General features: G+C 40.7%; 1 protein-coding gene across 4 annotated transcripts in view; it reads right to left on the bottom strand.

Moving 5' to 3' along the window:
- The window catches only part of FCHSD2 (FCH and double SH3 domains 2), a 352,645-nt gene that overhangs the window by 30,224 nt on the left and 300,723 nt on the right, over positions 1-21,698 (bottom strand). For all 4 annotated transcript variants that reach the window (XM_027848012.1, XM_027848010.1, XM_027848011.1 and 1 more), the window contains one exon: positions 19,679-19,840. In XM_027848012.1, the coding sequence (XP_027703813.1) occupies positions 19,679-19,840 (162 nt within the window). The remainder of the gene's footprint in view (positions 1-19,678; positions 19,841-21,698) is intronic.

The following is a 21,698-nucleotide window of genomic DNA, read 5'->3' as shown; positions in this document are numbered from 1 at the left end:
GCTCTTCCCAGTATCTCTTAACTCTAATGTCTTCCTTCTATGATTATTTCCAACTTATTCTGTATACAGCTTGGTTATACATAGTTCTTTGCAAGATGACTGTGATGTCCTTGAGGGCAGGGATTGTCTTTTGTCTTTCTTTGTAAGCTCAGTGGTTGGTGTCTAGAAGGTGCTTAACAAAGGTTTAGTGAATGACTGGCACCGGCCACCTCTGCCTCCCTTTCTAGGACTTAGGTCTTAAGTCTCAGAGTCTTGTAGGTTTCCAAAGTGCTTCTCCTCCCTCCTCACATCAACCCTGTGAAGTAGGTACTTCAAGTATTATCACCCCCATTTCACAGATGAGGAACTGGGAAAATCACTTCATCTCTCAGAGCCCCTACACTATGCCTGCCAAATAAAGCCCCAAATTCTCAGTCAGACATTAAGACCCTGCACAATCTGCTTTCCAACTCGACTTTTCATTTTAATCTCTCATTACTCACAGAATATGATTCAGAAGAGATATCAGAGAGCATTGAATCCAACCTATACCAGGCAAACAATCATCTTCTCTAAAACATCCACAACAAACGATCACCCAGCTTCCAGAGAGACATCCAGGGATGGAGATTTCACTGCTCTGAGAGTTACGGTAGTTTACTTTTGGACAGATATTAGAATGATTTTTCTTATGGTGAGATGAAATTCTCTTCAAGAATTATTTTGGAATTGTGATATTAAAAAAAGTGACTAAAATGCCTATATCCATTGCATGAGAGATCCTACTACTTGGCATAAGGAAGTAAAAGAAAAGACAGACAGACAGACAGACACCAACACACACACACACACACACACACTGACTGTAATACCTTTTGTGGTAGCAAAGAACTGGAAACAAAGTAGATGTCCATCAGCTGGGGAATGGCTAAACAAATTGTGGCATATGAATGTAACAAAACATTATAGTACCAAAAAATAAATGAGGAATATGAGGAATTCAGAGATGCATGGGAAGCCTCATATGAAATGAAACAGAGTGAAGAAAGCAGAATGAGGAAAATAAGATACGTAGCTACAATGTTAACATAAAAAAACAGTAAAATAAAAGCAACACAACATAATGATAATTACTAAGGTTGGCCCTGGAGAAGAGTAAAGAAAATGCCTTTCTCCTTTCATTTCACAGGGTGTGTGATAACTGTATATATGGTCAGATGCCATCAATACCAGTTCTGATTATTTTCCTTTAAAATTTTTATTATAAGAGAAGACTTAACAGGTAGGGGAAGGGTGAGTAACACATTCAGAAAATAAATCCCCTTCTCATGCTCCAAATTTTTGCCTAATGTATGCCTTTTCACTCCCCTGCCCCTTTCTGCTTTCCTGCCTCAGCTGAGGAAGCTCCGGCTTCCTTTCCTTGGAATGGCCTATTGCCCTCAGTGTAACTTGCTGAAATCCTTCCTATGCTTCAAGGCCTAGTTCCAATATCATCTTCTGTAGGAAGCCTTCCTTGAGCCCCTTGTGGAAAGTCAGCTTTTTTTTTATGTGTGAACCTTCTTATTATGCTGAACTTTTCTCAATTTTCCATTCTTATGTTCATCATAGTTAATTATGTACATGTCCTATATACTTCACTAGTCTGTGAGCTCAAAGAGGGAAAGAAACTGGCATCAGATGTGTATCAGCAGCAGTATTAAGTATTCCTAGAGTGGCTGCTCCAGCCTTGGTTCTGTGATTCTAGCCATTTCTTTTCTTTTTTTTTTGCTAGACAGTGGGGTTAAGTGACTTGCCTAGGGTCACACAGCTAGTAAATGTCAAGTGTCTGAGGCTGGATTTGAACTTGGTCCTTCTGAATCCAGGGCTGGTGCTCTATCCACTGCACCACCTAGCTGCCCCTATCCATTTCTTTTCAATGAAGAACTGCACCATTTAATAGAGATGAATAAGAGTGAGCACGGTATAGTGTATAGCTTTTGAAACTGGAAGACTTGATTCAAGTCCTGGTTATGCCAACTCCTCATTCTGTGACCTGGTGAGTAAGTCACTCTGAGCCTGACCTAAGCTTCCTCCTCCTGAATTGGAGACAATTATGCACATATGGCTTACCTCACAGGGTTGTAGTGAGGAAAATATTTTGCAAACTTTAATGCACTAGAGAACTATTGAAGCAACATGGTGACTTGGAGTGACAGGAACTGGGTTTGAGTCTTGGCTCTTCAACTGACAAGCCTTATGAGCAAAGGTTTTTCTTTGGTGGGGCTCAGTTTCCCAGATCAGATGGTCTCTGAGGTCTCTCTCTCACCTTTGACATTCTTATCTTCTAAGCAGCCTCATCCAGTAACAGCATTCTGGAATACGAGTTGTCTTGTGGCTCCAAAGTCACACTGTCATGTAAGATTTATGTTTCTGTTGGGACCTACCCCTGAAAATTAATTAAAACTAAATAACTCTTCTCTGTGTTATCTTACATTCATTTGTCTAGCACATGTTATATGCATGATTGTCAGTGGAGATGACAATGAAGATTCCAGTGAAAACTGATGCTGGCAGGCTGAAAAAAATAACTAGTTTCCAAAAATATCTGTGGAATTTTTCCTTGCCTGCACTGGTCCTCTGGCCTGGGGCCTCAATTCCACCAGGGAGAACATTTCATTTTGGCAACAACATTTCATTTCTGGTATGAAACATGTCTTGTTTCTTCTCTGGTTGTCATTTGCTTGGTTGGAGTAAATTTTCTATTTCTCATAGAACGGATGGCCAGGGCATAATGGTAGCAAAAGGAGCTCAGGGTGGAGTGGGTTGGGCGTTGTGTGTGGGTGTGTTTGCATGCGTGCTCACACATGTGTGAGCTCCCATTCAGAAAAACTCTTCTTCTAGTCTGCCAAGGTACTGCATGCTGGGGTCATCTCTTCCTCTGTCCACTCTCCCTCTTACACTGGGACTCTGCCTAACCTTGCTGCTTTTCACATGTTGATTTCTAAAAATCACTTTCTTGTCTTCTGTCTCTGATCTTGTGAACTAGAACTTTCTCTTCAAGGACTCTGACTCATCCCTTCTTTCCTGCAGCTAAAACCATGTTTCTTGACAGCTACTATAACATTATCATGTTCTTTGAGCCGTTGATGACTAATAACATTATCTTCTGTTTTCACAGTGCTTTCAGGTTTACATTCTTCACAACAGCCCTGAGAAGTAGCTGATACAAGTTATGTCCTCAACCCTATTGGACAGAGGAGAAAAATGAGCATCAGTGAGAAGGACCTTGCTCATGGGCCCAGAAAGCCTCGCAGGGAGGACAGATGAAGCTAAGATGTGAGCTCAGCTTTCCCTACCTCACTGTGATGCTCCTTCATCCATACCATGCTGCCTCAGTCCCTCAGGGTGGCTGGAGGACAGCCTCTGTGAACATCTCCCATTCACATCAATGACAGCTGCAGGGCACTGTTATCACCAATGGACAGCGAAGTGGGAATCTTCATTCCAAAGGGTGGCTCTCTGGCTAAGTCTCTCCCTCCACTAGCTCATTTCACATTTGACTGCAACAAAGTTGCAATCAGAGGGAACACCGGCCTGGTGTTGCCCTCCCCTCAAGTTAATGAATGATGATAATGACCGGAAAACATCAGGGAGTCGTGAGAATCCCGATGTCAGCCAGCCTCACAGTATTTGAAAAGGCCTAGAAGTAATTAATTACCCCAGACTATGGTATGAAAACAAAACATAATGAGAGGAAAGAGAATAGAGAGGCAGTCAGCCGTGGTATAGTGCAGGGAATGTTAAAAGTCAGAAGACCCGTGTTCAAATCCTGGCTCTCTTAACTTTCCCACAGAAAAAACTTCACAGCTGGTGATTGCATGCCATCAGCATATTTCTCTACTCTAGAGGGCTTCAAACAGAATCTACATGACTACTTATAAAACAAGTTGTAGAGGGGATCCATGCTTCAGACAAGAATTGGCAGTGATGACACTGAAGTCTTCCAGATCTAATATTTTATTATTTCCAAAATCCAAAATTCCTTTATTAGTTGTATGATCTCACACAAATGAGTCTCACTCACCTGCAGAAAGGAGATAAATATTTGTACAACTTCACCAGGCTGACCAGAGAAAAGCTTACTATAAACCAGAGTTGAACTCAAATAGAAATGGATCCCTGCAGGCTGTATATTGACTAAAAAAAACCACAAATTAACATTATCTATGTTGTACTGTATTTTTGTTAATTTTGTTAAACATTTCCTGATTACATTTTCATCTGGTTTGGATTATTCTTGGGAGTTTTGCTGGCTGTGAGTGCAATGCTTCAGCTGTAAACATAATAAATAGGAGTTAGTACAAGTTTCTTCATCTGTGAAAGGAGAGGAATGGGAGAGATGCTCTTTCACTACAGTGCTGCTGTTGTTGAAAGGGCTACGTTGGCAGCCCAGAGGCTGGTATCTGTCTGGCATGCAGAGGGAGAGGAATGACAGCATAGTCAGAAGGAGTGTCTAGAAGGGAAAATTCCTTTCTTAAGCCTTTCTAAACCTGGATTATTCTGGTCTTGCTTGCTGCCATCAAGAGTGAGTTTTGGGGGGGTGGGGCAGCTAGATGGCGCAGTAGATAGAGCTCTGGCCCTGGAGTCAGGAGGACTTGAGTTCAAATCCGATCTCAGGCACATAACACTCACTAGCTGTGTGACTCTGGGCAAGTCACTCAACCCTGATTGCCTCACAACAACAACAAAAAGAGCGAGTCTCTGAATTATAGTGAACATTTATTAAGCATTTGCTTTCTCGAGGCCCTCCAGTTGGCTTCAGGATGCATGGACAGAAATGGCATAGACCCTGGTCTCAAGGAGTTCACAAGTCAGGAGGCTCAGAAGAGATGCTGGAAGGGCACGGGGTTTGGCATCAGAAGGCCTGGATTCAGATCCCAGGTTTGTCAATAATGCTCATGAGACATCCTCTTTCTGGGTCTCAGTCTTCTCATTTATAAGATGAGGGTGGACCAAATGACCCTTTCCAGCTTTAAATCCTATGGTTCTATAACATGCATACAAATAAGTCTGATACAAGGTGGAATGTTATAGGAACACAAAACAGTACCCAGACAAAAGTATGCTAGAAACACTATGAAGGGTCGGGGGGGGTGGAGATCAAGGAAAGCTTCATGGTTGACATGGCACATGATCTGAGCTCTGAAGGAAGAGATTTCAGCAAGGAGAGATGAGGAGGGAGTGCATTAGAAAAAGGGGGATGACTCACTCAGAGGCAGAAGAAAAGAGAATGAGATGAGTGATAGTGAATAGTTCAGTTTGGCTAGAATGAAAGAAAAGCATTGTGAGATGAGGCTAGATTGGTTAGGTATAAGCCAGACTGTAGAAGCCTTCTTGGATGGTCAGCTAAGGAATTTATATTTTCTTCTGGAGGTCAAAGATCAGTGAATAGTTAAAAACCCATCCAATTAGATAGCAAAGACTCTCAGGGACTATTGACACAAGAAAATAAAGCCAGTGACTGAGGCATTAAATGCATCTAACCTTTCCCAATCTCTTATCCAAATCATTAGAACCATTCTTCACAATAAATTTAACACCAAGAATTTGTATCTAGGTCATGTTTTCCTGGAGTTCATCTCTCTTTACAAAATGTCAGCCATTGTTAGGGGACTGGCTCAGCTCCAGGTTTGCAACCTTCTCTAAATACAGCTGAAAGTCAGGCTATACAACCTCGAATTGTGATAGAAAAGGGGTTATGGGGAGATCCATACAGTTTCACATATGTTTTTACTTGGAAAGTAGTCTGGCATCATGCAAAGAGTCCTGGACCTGGAGCCAGAAATTCTGGGTTCAAGAAATCATTTGGCCTCGGTCATTAAAAGGAACTCAGAAGTCCACAAGATCACAGAATTTAGAGTTGCAAAGGAAGTGAGAGAGAATCTAGTCCAACCTTTTTACCTTATGGATGAGAACCTTGAGAGACAGAGATGGGCTCATCCAAGACATACATGTTGCTCAAACTCAGGTTTTCTGACTCTACTTCAACCTCTAGCCGTCCCTCTAACCCATCCTTGAACAGGAAGCCCCTCTACTACATATCCAACGAGTGAGGACCTCATCAAGCCTGTTTCCTTTATCTATAAGATGGAGATAATAATTATCTGCATCAAATGTGATGTGTGAAAATACTTTGTAAACATGAAGGACTACATAAGTATTACCTATGATTACTTAGAGGGGATTATGATTTAAAAAAAAACATACAAGCTCTGGTTTGGATCACCAAGCCACTGATCAGTCATTATACATTCAAATATCTTCCAGCAAAAATATGGTGACTAGGCTCCTTTCCTCTCTCACTGGCCAATACTGCACACTATACACAACAGCATTCATTCACAACAGTGTAAGTCTGTGTCTTTGTTTCTACAATACCTTCTTCCTAGAACACTTTCCCTCCAAATCACTCCTTACTCAAAACCTCTGTACCATTCAAGGTCCAATAATAATTATCAATAATGATATATATGTATATGTATTAAGGATTGCTGACTTTAATTTCTTATTTAAATATAGTAATTAACAAAAGTAAACTATAAAACTTTACACTGCAAATATTTTACATAAATGTAAACATGCATATTTCCACTCTATGGTAAAACAGCTATGAAAATAAATGCTAGGCACAAGATTTTAACAACTGTAATCACATAGCCAGACATCTTTAAATTGTTAAAATGAACTTGGGAAAAAGTGATTGGGAAAATGGCAAGTGGTGATCATTATTCTACTGGTCTTTTACTTCAATCTATACCTGAGTTTCCAAAATGCCATCTACTATACCACATTAGAATAACTCCATTTTTACGATAACCTAACATACATCCATATGAGAATACTTCTTTCAGAATAACATAATAAATACAACACACACAAATCCTACTGAATCTGTTATTTGAATCAGTGAAATAGTGAATCTGAAGTCTTAAGTTTTTCTACCACCAAAGACAAGCAAATATAAACACTACACACAGTAAACATGAGATTGTTACCGACAAAAGACAAATAAAGAATGAATAACTTGTCCTGGTTTCAGCTAAAAATCTCTTGAGTTTGCTAATATCCAAAACCTACTGTGATTTTAGATATGTAAGCACTGTATAAAATTCCATTAGATGCTTCAAAATGTAAAAAAAAAAAAAAAAGATGAAGACATGTATGGCTTCCAAGTCTAAATTGTCATCAAAGTGTGCATATTCTTGCAAAGTCCTATCCTCCATATTTTCCCTACCAGTCTACCATATCTGAATACTTAGCCATAGCACTATGTGCAAATAATGTGTTTACATGATCCTTTTTCACTATTAGCAAACGAACATCTTGACTTGGAGATGTTAGAACCAGGATAGTGTCTGCTTCCTTTAGTATTTGTTTTTATTTAAAATTTAAAACCTTGCCTTATTTCTAAACTATATAGAAAACTGAGTCAAATTTATAGGAATACAAGTCATTCTTGTCAATTGACAAATGGTCAAAGGATTTGAACAGGCAGTTTTCAGATAAAGAAATTAAAGCTATCTATACTCATGAAAAAATGCTCTAAATCACTATTGATTAGAGAAATACAAATCAAAACAACTCTGAGGTACCACATCACACCTATCAGATTGACCAACGTGACAAAACAGGACAATGATAAATGATGGAGAAGATGTGGGAAAATTAGAACACTAATGCATTGTTGGTAGAGTTGTGAAATGATCCAATATTCTGTAGAGCAATTTGGAACTATGCCCAAAGGGCTATGAAACTGTGCATACCCTTTGACCCAGTAATAGCACTTCTAGGGCTGTATCCCAAAGAGATCATACAAATGGGAAAAGGACCCACATGTACAAAAATATTTATAGCAGCTCTTTCTGTGGTGGCAAAGAATTCGAAATTGAGGGGATGCCCACCAATTGGGGAATGGCTGAATAAGCTGTGGTATATGAATGTAATGGAATACTATTATGCTGTAAGAAATGATGAGCAGGCAGACTTCAGAAAAACCTGGAAAGACTTGTATGAACTGATGCTGAGCGAAATGAGCAGAACCAGGAGAACACTACACAGTAACAGCCACACTGTACAATGACTGACTTTGATAGACTTGGCTCTTCTCAGCAATGCAAGGATCTAAGACAACCCCAAAAGATTCACAAAGGAAAATGCTGTCCACATCCAAAGAAAGAACTACGGAGTCTGAATGCAGATCAAAGCATATGATTTGCTCTCTTTTTCTTTTGTTGTTTTGTTTTATTGCTTCATTCTAGTGGTTCTTCCCATTAGTTCTAATTGTTCTTTACAGCATGATGGGAAAATATGCTTAATAAGAATGTATAAGTGGAGCCTATATCAGATTGCATGCCATCTTGGTAGGGGCAAGGGTAGGGAGAAAATGTAAAACTCAAAATCTTATGGAAGTGAATGCTGAAAACTAAAAATAAATTAACTACTAAAAAAATAAAATTTAAAACCTTACACAGGAAATCTTAGTTCAAACGACTGAAATCTGACTTAAAGAACTGGGCAACTTAATAAAAGCAGTGAAATACTTAAATATTGCTTATTTCTAGCAACAATAAAAACTGACAATGATACTGTCCATTTCTAATGTCAATACTACCAACAAACTATAAATTAGCATTTCATAATAAATTCTTATACTCCATTAAATTCAACCTAAAAGGCTGAAATTTGGGTAAGAACCAAAAAGTACTTAAGGATTACCTTAAGGCAATAAGGTCTATTCCCCCTTAATTGAACTCTATCTTTCTTTGGACAATTCATGAGGGGAAAGCATAGTCTCCACCTTCTAATTAAAGCTCCACTTAATTGTAGTCCTTTGAGCTATCCCCACGTGTAGTGTATCCCATGTCTAGATTCAAATTTTCCTTCTATTTCAGAACTGGGGTTGAAAGAACTGACAGGTAGGGGAACGGTGGGGGTGAAAAAGAAGCACGAGTCAGGAGACAATAGGCCAGAAATTAATTAAAAATCTTTACGTCCAGCAAACATAAGCAAAAGAATTTTCTTGTGTTAAGTAATTTGTACTCTAATTACAAGCAATGGGATATTTATTTAGACTGTATGGAGACTTGTTGCACGTACACTTAATAAGGTACCCTTAAATTTTTTTTAAAATGAGAATTCAATTCAATTACATTTTATTTTATTTATTTTTTTGCGAGGCAATTGTGGTTAAGTGACTTGCCCAGGGTCACACAGCTAATAAGTGTCAAGTATCTGGTCTGAGATCAGATTTGAACTCAAGTCCTCCTGACTCCAGGGCCAGAGCTCTATCCACTGTGCCACCTAGCTGCCCCAAGATACAAGGTAATTGTAACTGAGCTTTGCAGTCCTAGAACAACTTTTTCCATTTTGTTGTTATTTTAAGGATTTTACAGAAGATCTGTACACAAGAGAGCACATTTTGTCTTGCTTCCAGCTATATAAAAATACGATCTACAGTTTAACCATAGGTGTGTAAAAGCATGGGGGGAAATTCCCAAATCAAGGAGAGTTATGGCACTCTCATTTGATGCTTCCAATTCTTTAAAAAAAAAAACCCTCACTTCTAGGGGCAGCTAGGTGGTGCAGTAGATAGAGTTCCAGCCTTGGAGTCAAAAGGACCTAAGTTCAAATCAGGCCTCAGAAACTTGACACTTACTAGCTGTGTGACCCTGGGCAAGTGACTGCCTCACCAAAATGTAAAAAACAAACAAACAAAAAACTTACTTCTAGTTTATACATTCAGTAGTTTCTCCTTTAACCCCTACTACTCACATCCATTTCTACTACTTCTTTAAAAAAAAAAAAACCTGTTCCTTTTTTTCAAAAAGTTTTATTTATTTTTTTCAGGGCAGCTAGATGGGGCAGTGGATAGAGCTCCAGCCTTGGAATCAGGAGGACCTGAGTTCAAATGCAACCTCAGACACTTGACACTTACTAGCCGTGTGACCCATGGCAAGTCACTTAACCCTGACTGCCTCACACAAAAGCTATTATAAATAAAATGCTGAAAAAATTATTCTTAGTTTTTAACATTCACTTCCATAAGCTTTTTAATTTTAAATTTTCTCCCCCTTCCTCCCCTTCCTCCCCTCCCCCCCCAAGATGGTGTGCAATCTGATATAGGCTCTACATATACATTCATCTTAAACATATTTTTACATTAATCATGTTGTAAAGGAGAATCAGAACCAATGAGAGGAACCACAAGAAAGAAGAAATAAAACAGAATGAAAAAGAGAGAGCAAACAGTATGTTCTTTCTCTGGATGTGAATAGCATTTTCCATTGTGAGACTTTTGGAGCTGTCTTAGATCCTTGCACTGCTCAGAAGAGCCAAGTCTATGAAAGTTAGTCATCCCACAATGTGGCTGTTACTGTGTACAATCTTCCCTTCTTTCTGCTCACTTACACCCAGCATCAGTTCATATAAGTCTTTCCAGGAAAAATCCATTCCTTTTAAAATCCACTGACTCAATTATGTCTAATGAAAGATGAACATGGGTTCATGGGTTTCCCTTGACAACTCAGTACTCAAACCTCCTATTTCATCCAGTCACTGCACCTACACATGGGATTCTTCTGTTCTATACACAGTCAACTTTACTAGCTCAAATTCAAACAAGAAGTAACCTAGTAGTGGTGACTTTCATAGGTACTTTCTATGTACTGTATCTGTTCTATGTACACAGACACCTAAGCTCTTCACACAGGTGTTCAATAAATATCTGGTTGATTAAATATAATGGGAGGCATTACGGCATGATAGAGAAAGTGCTAGAGCCCTGGGTCTTACTCCCACCTCTCTTATTGACTAGCTATGTGTCTCTGCCTCTTTAAGTCTCCCCTCCTTTGGAAAATGAGGACCTTGGACTAGATCACATACAATGTTCTCTCTACCACTGAAAGTGCATGCCTAAGTCTGTAACCATTGGCCTGTCAGGTCTAATTAGGCAAGGAGGACTACAGCCTTCATCTCCACATGGTCAATGATTTGAGACTGCCAAGGATGCATACCACTCAACCTTTGAATAACCAAGACTACCCCCCCACCCCCAACTGTTCAGGATTTTCATCCACAACATTAACCAAACAACAAAACCCTCTCAATTATCTACTCTACAGAGCCAGGTGAAACTTTTAAAATAGATTATTCACAAACCATATTCAAGTGCACTCCTGCTTGGGATCTGTGATAAGGGCCTGGATCTCCCCTCAAACTCCTCAGTGATCACTATTTCCCCAAGCACTCTCCTTGGCCATGAGCTTTCTGCTAGTGTTCCGCTGCCTTGATGTAGCCTCCTATCAAAGAGATGGATGCAGGAAGCTCTGGTGCTAGTCCATCGATGTCACTGCCTGATGCACTCAATATTAAGTCATTTCATAGGGTGTTCAACAGCTGGTTATTTCCTGGGAGTCAGCTAGTGCCATGGCCACAGGGTTTCTGTGACTGTGCTGCCAGTGAGGAGGTTGAGGGTGAGGCGGGGGCAGCTCTTCCCCTTGGCTACTGGGGCCATCCTCATCATCACCACCCAAGGAACTCTTGGAATCTGATGAACTGCTACCATTGCTACCGCCCATCTGTTCAATCATTTCAACCTCTGCTCTCAGCTCTCTCTTAATGTCATCCAGTTGAGGTTCAGGTACATGGTTATGTTTCACAGGGAGGTTTTGGATCCAACTGGTGGTTTCAGTGGGGCTCTAAATGGTAGAGGAAGGGTGGTACCCAAGTAGAGGGCTGTTTCATTTGGGCCTGGATTTTGCACCTCTGCTCGTTTTCTTGACCTGAGTGCTGCTACTGAGTTTTTCCAACACACATTCAACAATGTCATGATTAATGATAAGAACAAATCTTTCTGATATGCTCTTTTGTTTCCTTTGAACACAGTTATTGGAGGTATTCACCCAGTAACGTCATCTCCTTTGTCAACTTGCAGTTCTCCTTCATATGACATGTTTGTAGATGTTGGTTTAAAATCATGGAGGATGGTGTGGGAAGAGGATTTAGGCCTCTTCTTGAAGCTCCCGCTGGGCAGGCTGTACTCCTTTGCAGTCCAGCAGTGAGTTCTCAGTGCCATTCATGGTCCCCTCCAATAATGATACTACTGATCACTAATAATGAATAAGAGGCAGTGTGGCCTAGTGAATCTGGGAACACCGGGGATCAAATTCTCCCCATGATATAAACTGGCTATGTGGACCTAGACAAGGCCCTTAGTCCTTGAGGCCACTTTCTAAGAATATAAACTGCAGAGAAATGGCTGGCGTTCATTGGTAAAGAGAGTTTGCTCACATAAGTGTCCCTATGTTGGGGCTGTCACACTCAAATGGCTACACATGGAAGCTCCGTGCAGGCCAAGAGTATGACACCTTGACCCTTTGCTGATGAAATCCCAAGACCAGACATTGGTCGAATGACTAATTCCCACTTCTACAGCGCTTTACAGACTACAAAGCAATTTCCTTAAAATGATCTTGTGATGTTGGGAGTGCAAGATTTTTGACCTCTATGTTACAAATGAGAAAACCAAAGCTCAGAGGTGAAGCTATTAGCCTACAATCACACAGCTGGGAAGTACTGGAGTTGGACCTCAAACCCAGGTCTTCTGGCTCCATACATAGTACAGTACTTCTTCATGGTAGCATGCCACCTCCCTCTCACCAGCACTCCCTCCTGCAGGAAGCCTTTCCCAGTCCCCAGGGCTAGCTTTACCTTCTTCCTCATAGGAACTGTCTCACCACCTGGGGCACAGGCCTCATGGACTGCACTACAAAAAATGTGGCGTGTGTTGTCTGTGTGTGTTTTGCCTCCCACCAGGATGTGCATTCCTTTAGTTAGGGGGACAGTGTCTCCTTTGTCATCTCCTCTCCCTCAGTGCTAAGCCACGGGCCTTAAACAGAGGAGGCAGTTAATAAATACCTGTGGAATGACCTCTGTAGTACTGAGAGTAATGAGTAAATGTCCATATTCCTTTACCATTTTATAAGTAAACAGACTGTATCATATTTTAAAAATAATTATCTTCTGGGCAGTGTGAACATTTCCCAATTATGCTGTTAATACATAACTGTGGTCTTAACTGCATTTTCCAGATGGCACTAAATTCTAACATGATGACTGAAGCTTTTGTTGGCTTCTACAACGGAACAAATAATTTGGTCCCCAAATTGTACATTTCTTCCACCAACTCCTGAAGCTAGCTGACTGTTACCACAAGGAGACCCTGCCTGCCCCCTTCTCATTTTGTCTATTGCTCAAACTGAGAAGTAGGCAAGAAGAGTATCAGGCCAGCATCAGGCTACCTTGGGCCAGCATGCTTTCGTTCAGTTCTAGGCAAATTTAGATTCCACAAGGTGCCTCCTCAGTGTAGAACACTGAGCTATGTGCTGAGGTCCACACAAAGCTTACATAAGGCATGTTCCTTGCCCTCACAGCACAAAAAGTAGTAGGGCAAAACATGAAAAAAGAGAACTAAACAGAGAATGCTATAAGAGAAGTGCATTAGAGTGGTACAAAGAGCAGTGGAAAGTCTGGGAGGAAGGGCTTGATCAGCAGAGGAAAATATTTCAAAATGTAAGAAGAGCTATGAAGGTAAAAGCTTAGAAGGACTGAGCTGCGGAGGAGGATTCCTTTCATAGACGAAATTATCTGCATTAACAGAACACTCTGAAAGTATATCCAATGGGAGGGATGGTGCTAACTGCAAAGAGGACATCAAGTTCCAAATGATATCTGTCCCCAAACAGTTATTCGTGGTTCTTCTTCTCACTTGGTCTGTCTGTCAAAAGGCTCATATCAATTCAACATAGTTTGGCAAACATCAAATGCCTACTATGGTATTGTAGGGTTGTGTTTTCAGCAATGGGGGACATACAAAGAAAAACATTTATGATTCCTATTTTTAGAACAGTTAAAAATTTTATAAATTGTTTTCCCCATAACAAGCCCATGAGTAATGCAGGCGTCATTTTACTAGTTTTACAGTTGAGGAAACTGAGGTGCAGAGAGTGACCTGAGCAGGGCCACACATCTCCTAAGTGAGATTGAGGACCTGATCATTTTCCCTCTCAGAGTCTTAGTTTTATCATCTGTAAAACAGGGATAATAGTTATACTACAAACTTCAGAAGAGTTGTGACGAAGATACTTTATAAACAATAATGAGAAATTATAGAGCACATTATGGTTTGCAAAGCTCTGTACAAATGGTATTTCATTTGATTCTCAGAACAGCCCTGAAAGGGAGGTGCTATTATTATCCCATTTTACAGTTGTAGAAAGTGAGGCTGAGAGAGATCAAATGACTTGCCCAGGATCACACAGTTACTAAGTATCTGAGGTAGAATCTGAATTTAGGTCTTCATGACTCCAAGTCTAATACTCCACCCTCTGCACCACATAGCTGTTTTCCAACAAATAATACATCAATAAGTCTCTACCTTCATACAGTTTATGGTCTAATGGGGAGATTAAGACTTATACACAGACTAAAATATGACTTAAAATATGTGATAAGCATATAAAAAACCTATCAAATGCCATGTAAGGCTGAAGGAAGGAAAGAATTTTTGACTGGGAGAGAAGTTTGGGGAGAAATCAGGGTAGCTTTCTTAGAAGAGGTGGAGTTCAAAAGATAAGTTAGTGGTTTGATATGAAAAGTGGAGAGGAAGGAGTGTGTGAGAAAAGGGACAGAAACAGGAGATAACAGGGTATATTTGGTGGATGAGGAGTTGTTTCATTTTAGGTAGAGCAGGGTCCATGGACATTTTAAGTTGTGTACTGTATGAAATGTGAAGTTGGAAAGGTATATTTACATTTGTGTGAATTTGAACTGAATAACACTGAGGAAATACAAAGAAACTGAAATAAGATTTTTCACCTCCGGCATTTCATAATCTGCCAGTTTGCTCAAGGACTGGCATTTATCATGGTACTGGGCCAATTGTTGTGTGTCAGACTTCAAAAGGGAAAAGCGATGAGAAGCTTTTGGCTTGTGTAAAAGAATGAGGGTGTGGCAACCAAGCTAGGGAAAAACTGATTGAAAGCACTTGAGGAGAAGCCCAAGTAACAACCCCTTCCAGACCCACCCAAACCAGCAGAGTCACTGGTTATGATGATGGACACTACTGACCCGTTCCCAGTGTGATCAACCATGCTGTGAAGGAAGGGTGATCTAGAGGAAAGGCCTGATCTTAACTGGCTTGCAGGCCAGATGCTATGAAGTCAAAGTAAATCAGAGAGACCTGCATGTGCTTAGGAAAACAGGACATACTTTCTAACCTGATCGGGACAATCAGACTCAGAGAATCAGAGTTGGAAGGGACCTCAGAGGTTGTCTAATCCAACCTGTAGCATGAAATGCCTTTAGAGCATCTCTGCTTAGTGGTCAACCATCAGAGTGTACCTTACAGCTCTAAATTTATAACCCTATGATCTACCTGAACAGAACCTGAAGTGAGAGGAAATTCACTACTTGGTGAGGAAGTTCAGTCCTTTAGTCAGTTCTCATCATTGTGACTTCTGTCACTGGTCTGAGTTCTGCTCTCTGGGCAGTCTGCCTTCTCTTCCCCAAATATTTAAACACTGAGATGCTTTTCAGCAGATCTTTTCTTTATCCATCTAAATATCTTCAGTTTCTGAAGTTAGTTCTTGTATGACTTGGTCTCCAGTCCCCTTGCCATCTAGGTAATTTTCTTCTAGAAGCATTCCTGCTTGTCAATATCCTTCCTAAAATGAAGTACTTAGAATCATATGGCACATTGCAAATATGGTCTTATCAGGGAAGGCAAGAAGAGTTGAATTCACTTCCATCATCCTAATCATGGTCACTCCTGGCTCACAACCAGCTGGTAAGAGAGGAGTTGTCACTGTGGCATATCACTTTTCAAATAATATGAAACTGTGGCTTAGAGGCTGGCACTTACATAGTCAAGAACACAGGTTGGATTAGGGTAGAAAATAATTATCCATAAAAACCATGTAAACATGGTTTCAATGCTAGAAATTTGGCAGCTAGGTGGTGCAGTTGATAGAGCACTGGGCCTAGAGGCAGGAAGACCCGAGTTACAAAATGGTCTTAGGCACACTTAACTAGCTGTGTGACACTGGGCAAGTCACTTAATCTGTCTGCCTCAGTTTCCTCATCTGTAAAATAGGGACAATGATAACAACTACCTCTCAGCATTGTGAGAATCAAATGAAATAACTGTAAAGTGCTTAGCACAGTGCCTGGCACACAGTAAGTGCAATATAAGTGTTAGCTATTATTTACAAATGCATTTAACTTCAGCCAGTGGTCTTACAAATATCATGAAGAAAACAAAGGGTCAACTGTAAATGTAAATCTATCCCCACTAGCCAGAAAAGCAAATCAAAAAGCAAGCCTATGGAAAGTCAGCCAGGTACCATTTTCCTGTACATGAGACATGGCCATGGCTGTATCAGCTTTTAAGCCTGGACCTATTTCTCTAATCTTCACTGAAACTTGGATTCCTATAGAATTAGAGAGACTTTAAGATTTATTACTGTGAAAATATTTATAATTACTATTGTCAGCTTATCAGAGTCTTCTCAGGGAAGCCACATGAATCTAATAAAAACCTTACAAAGTCTAATAAAAAAGTTAACAAACTTTTCAGAAAGAGAACACTTAACAAGGTGTCATCATTGCCTTCCATTATCTAAAAGGCTGCCATGAAGAAGAGGATTTTGGTATTAGAGGAATTTGCCTCCAGAGGGCAAAATATGATACAGCACTGACTTATGTGACCTTAGGCAAGTCATGGAATCTAATCTCCCTGGGGCTCAATTTCCTCTACTGTAAATGTTGAGGTTGTACTGGGTGGTCTACGAGAGCCCTTCCAGCTCTAAGTGTGTGACCTTACAAAGTGACAGCTCAATTGGATTTCGTGAGCACTGGTGTTGCCGCCCAATGGAACAGCTCCCTCAGGCAAGTCGCCAAGGAGAGCCTGGATGAGCAGTTGGGGGATGTATGCTTCAGACAGGGGTTGGACCAGCTGCTCTCCGAGGTGCCTCCTTCTTCCAATGCCAAGATTCTCTGGGAGCCCAGGCTGACATGATGGGAACAGTGGGAGGAAGGGCATCATATTAATACCAAATTTACAGTCAGAAGACCCAGGTTTGAGTCCTGTAAACACATCAAGCATCTGTTAGGTCATAGATTGGTGAAATCCACTGAGCCTCTGTAAAGGCCCTGGCCTAGAGAGACACAAGTTAAGCTGCTTGTCTAAGGCACAACCATACTAAAGGTCCGGAACTCTCTCCGAACCCACAGCCAGAGACAACTACACAACATGAATGGATAGGGGATACCACACCCCAGTAATGGGAAGGGCTCATCCCTGGCCCAGACACTTTGGTCCTGAGAAAAAGATCAAGACAAAAACAAAAACAACCCTCCATTTCTCCTAAGCCAAGTTGGCCACTGACTTGAATCTGTAGGAGCAGTCAAAAATAGAGCCACCCACTTACATCATTACAGCTAATAGTGAATTAGAAATAAATATGACATAAAATCTTCCCACAGACATTCAAAGCCAACAAATGTACACCCACATGACAGTTTTATCTTTCATCATGCAAATGCAGGAAAACAAACTAGATGTGAAGATGACGAACCTTCCAGGAATTCTAATTTTGGTGTTTCCTTGATTTTTCCAGTAAGGGCTACTGACAACTGAATGGTATGAGGGGAAAAAAGAAGTAACAGAAAGAGGACAGGAGTCAGAAGAAGTGGGATCCTGTAGCTCCATTACTAATCGCTGAGACATAGTGGGCATGTCACCTCTCTGGGTCTCATCCATCTAAATGGTGCTTGTTGGATTTCAGAATTGGAAACACCCTAGGGATCACCTGATCTAACCCACCCTGACCTACCTGAATTCACAGAAGAAACAGAGGCTCTGAGAGAGCCTAAGTCACACAGCTGGACTCAGACCTATAGTGGTGCTTGTCATACTTATTACATGACTGCTTCCTCTAATAACACCTGTCTTAGTTACCTCATAGGGATTTGTATTACGAGGACCAAAGGAAATACTGTATGTAAAGGTGCTTTGAAGAGTGCAATGCTCAAATTTTTTCAGATCCTCAAGATTAACAAAGAGCTTTTTAAACAAACAGTCAATCAAAATTATGATTTTTTACACACGGGAGAAGCAGCATAGTGTAGCAAAGTGATGGATTTGAAGCCTTGGGTTCAAATCCTGCCTGATGAGTAGCTATGTGCCCATGAATCAGTTATAATGACATTTTGAGCCTCAAGATTTTTTAAATCTGTAAAATAATACCTTTAATATCTCTAGATGAGGGCTACTGTAAAGTTCAAACAAGATGACTGTAAAGTACTTTATAAACCTTAAAGTTTGCTATTAGAGTCTGGGTTGTATAGGGAATAGAATACAAAAGACCCAGGTTCAAAGTCTACGCCTGATTTGGACCACCTGACTAGCTGTTTAGCCAGGAGCAAGTCATTTAATGTTTCTGAGCAACTGGGGACTCTTAAGACTATCTACTAAGTTACAGAGAGTTTATGATTTGTGTTAGCGGATTTCACCTATCTATGACCTAACAGATCCTTGATGTGTTATTATCTTCATTGTCCAAGGCCATGTACATGAGGGTCTGAAGCCAGGACTCCAACAGCCTCTTGTGAGTCTTGCCTCACCTCGCCTCGCCCCTAGGCAGTCTCTGCTCCCTGGCACAAGCACCTCCAGGTGCATGAGGTGCATGAGGTGGAGTATTACTGTCTGCACCCTGTTTGCAACCCTCATCACAGAAGCCATCCAACCCCTAGGTAACATTCTCCATTTCTCATTCATTTCCAGGAGAAAACAGCAACTCCAACAGGAGTGAGTATGGCTGGTTATACATAATCTGAGTGAAAAGTGGGATGTGCGACTTTGGCTTTGGGATTTCACACAACATGTCAGTTTTGTTCTTTCCTTTACTTCTGTGCTTGTATTTAGAAAAGCCATCTATTGATGAGTGGAAACAACTACAGTTCCCATTCTCACAGAGCTTTATGGCTCACAAAGCACTTTTCTCTGAATAATTCTACCATGAAAGTGGGGTGAGGATTATTTTTTATAGATGGGAGAAAATGTAGGTAGAGAGGTTATTATAATTATTCAACATACTAACAACAATGAGAATCACTACCTTTCAGAGAAAGCACAGTGCCCAGAATAGGAGGCTGGGTTTTGTGAATGTGTCCATGGGGAAGTCACTTTGCTCCCTTTAGTTTCAGTTTCCTCATCTGTAAAATGCTGATACTTGTCTAATATCATCTACCTTACAGGGCTATAGGGGGCAAGTGTCTTGTAGACTTCAAAGCAGCAGCCGAACAAGAGCTACTACTATTTATTACTAAACTGCTCCAAGTTTTATAAAACATTTTCCCTCAGAGAAGGGGAGTGTTCATAATATTAACTATCCATTTTACAGATGAGAAACAGGCTCGGTAACTTGCCCAAGGTCCTATGGGCAGCTGAGATTTGAATGTGAAGTCCCTCAGTCTTCATTATCCTGAGGCTCTCTTTACCTTTATCTCCCCCTGCCTATTAAACAGTTTAGGCCCAGTACAACAGCAGCAGCAGCAGCTAGTAACAGGAAGACCAGTCAATAATGGAAAGGAGAAACAGTACCAGGTGCAGGGAGCCATTATTGGCCACTGCAGGAAGGCTGGCCCAGCGTTCATTCTCCAACTCCTCCATCACCTGGTTCATTGCACTCTTCAGCCACGTGTCTACAGAAACCCCAATCTGCTTCAGGAGATCGAGGCGTGCTTCAGCTTTCAGCTTAATTATCTACAGAGACAAATTGAGAGAAGAGGATTAAAAAATGGAGTAATTATTTTGTTTTTGCTTGACGCACATTTATAGTCCTTCCTAATTGCCTTACATTTAATGAAAATGTGTTCATTTTGCATATGTTTATTTTGCATATACTTATATATGTACATTTTGTCTCCTCTAATAAAAATGTTGGCTCTTTTGTGTTCGTATCCCAGACTTAGCACAGAGCCTGGCATATAGTAATCGCTTAATAAATGCTAGTTGATTAAACTGATTGGTCCATCACCCATTGAAGCCTTGTGGAGACATGACCCATCAATTGCCTCTGTGGGTGAGGTGGTCACTGCCTCCTCCAGATCCACAGATCAAGACCCAGACCCAGAAATAAGCTCTTCCACCAAAGTCTTTGACACTGTCAAAGATTCAACTTCACAAACTAATTTGATTTTATCAATGGAAAAACAATATAGAAGATGTGTTATCATTTGTATTGTACCTTATGGACCACCAGGCATTTCCATTTGCCCTGCAGCTGAGGCCCCCTGTCTCTATTCTCTCTCCCTGTTAGGGTGAGAGTTCCTTGGGATCAGCAACTGTCTTGCTTTTCTATTTGTATCTTTAGTACAATGTTTTGCACATAAGCACTTAAACATTTCCTCCGTGCACTACTTTCTGGTCTACTAATCAGAGTAGACACGTAGCTGTCAGTTTTCCTCTTTGGCAAGGGAAACAATAACAGTACCTCACCTTTCTATAATGCCTTCAAGTTTGCAAAGTACTTTCCTAACAACATTCTACTGAGGCAAGTGGTATGAGCATGAGGTTCCCCTTCTAATAGATTAGGAAACAGAGACTTCAAAGAAATCAAGTCACTTATGCAAGACCACCAACTATTAACTGCCAGGGCCAGGAGTTAATCATAGGTCTCCTGCTTCCAAGCTCAATGTTTATTTCCCAACTGCTAGAATTGAGATGAACCAAGAACTCATGAAGCTTCCAGAATGCAATGACAGCAAGATCCTACCACAATACTTGCTCTTTTTGCATTGGACTCACGATTCACTGGTCTTTCTCAATCCTCATCTTTCTTAATCTCTCTGCAATGTGTAATTTTGTTGACTGCTCTCTCTTCCTGGATTCTCTTTCCTTTGATTTTCTTGAGATTTTTGTCTCTTGATCCTCCTCCTACCTGTCTGACCACTCTTCAGTCAGTGTCTTTTGCTGAACCATCATCTACATACAACAATACAATATACCCACTGACTGTGGGCATAGCCCAAGACTCTGTATTGTGTCCTTTTCTCTTTTCCACTCTCGTACTTAGTGACCTTCATCAGATCCCAAAGGTTTACTTATTACGATGAGGATATGTTCTCTCTGTCTCTGTCCGTCTCTCTCTCTCTCTCTCTCTCTCTGTCCCCCCTGAGTTCTAATCCCATATCACCAACTGCAAGGTAAATCTTAAATGCTTGTACGAGAGCTGGAAGGTAAGTCAGAGGCCATACAATCCAGTCCATATGTGAAATATAGACCTCCTCATCAAAATCTTTGAGAAGTGAATACATATGGGATTCAGACCCTGATGCTATATTCCTGACTTATTCCCTGTCTAGACATTCCCCATTTGGTCTCACCCCCAGTGGAACTGGCCTAATTCACACCAAACACTGTATTTCAGAGAATTCATGGACAGTGTTTTGTATGAATGGGTTAAGGGTGAGTGGAGGGGCATAAAAGGATATGTTGGCCTCTTCTTCTTCTTCAGGACCTTGAGTATCAAAAATGTCCAACAAACACTGTCATAGTCCAGGGCATCTGGAAGAAAGGTGTTTTCTACCTCCTTTTGACCCAGGAAAGCTCTCTCTTCTCT

This window comes from Vombatus ursinus, unplaced genomic scaffold, assembly GCF_900497805.2.
Source record: "Vombatus ursinus unplaced genomic scaffold, bare-nosed wombat genome assembly UNPS02005659.1, whole genome shotgun sequence".
NCBI classification, from domain to species: Eukaryota; Metazoa; Chordata; class Mammalia; order Diprotodontia; family Vombatidae; genus Vombatus; species Vombatus ursinus.
This window is presented reverse-complemented; position numbering and strand designations above follow the sequence as displayed.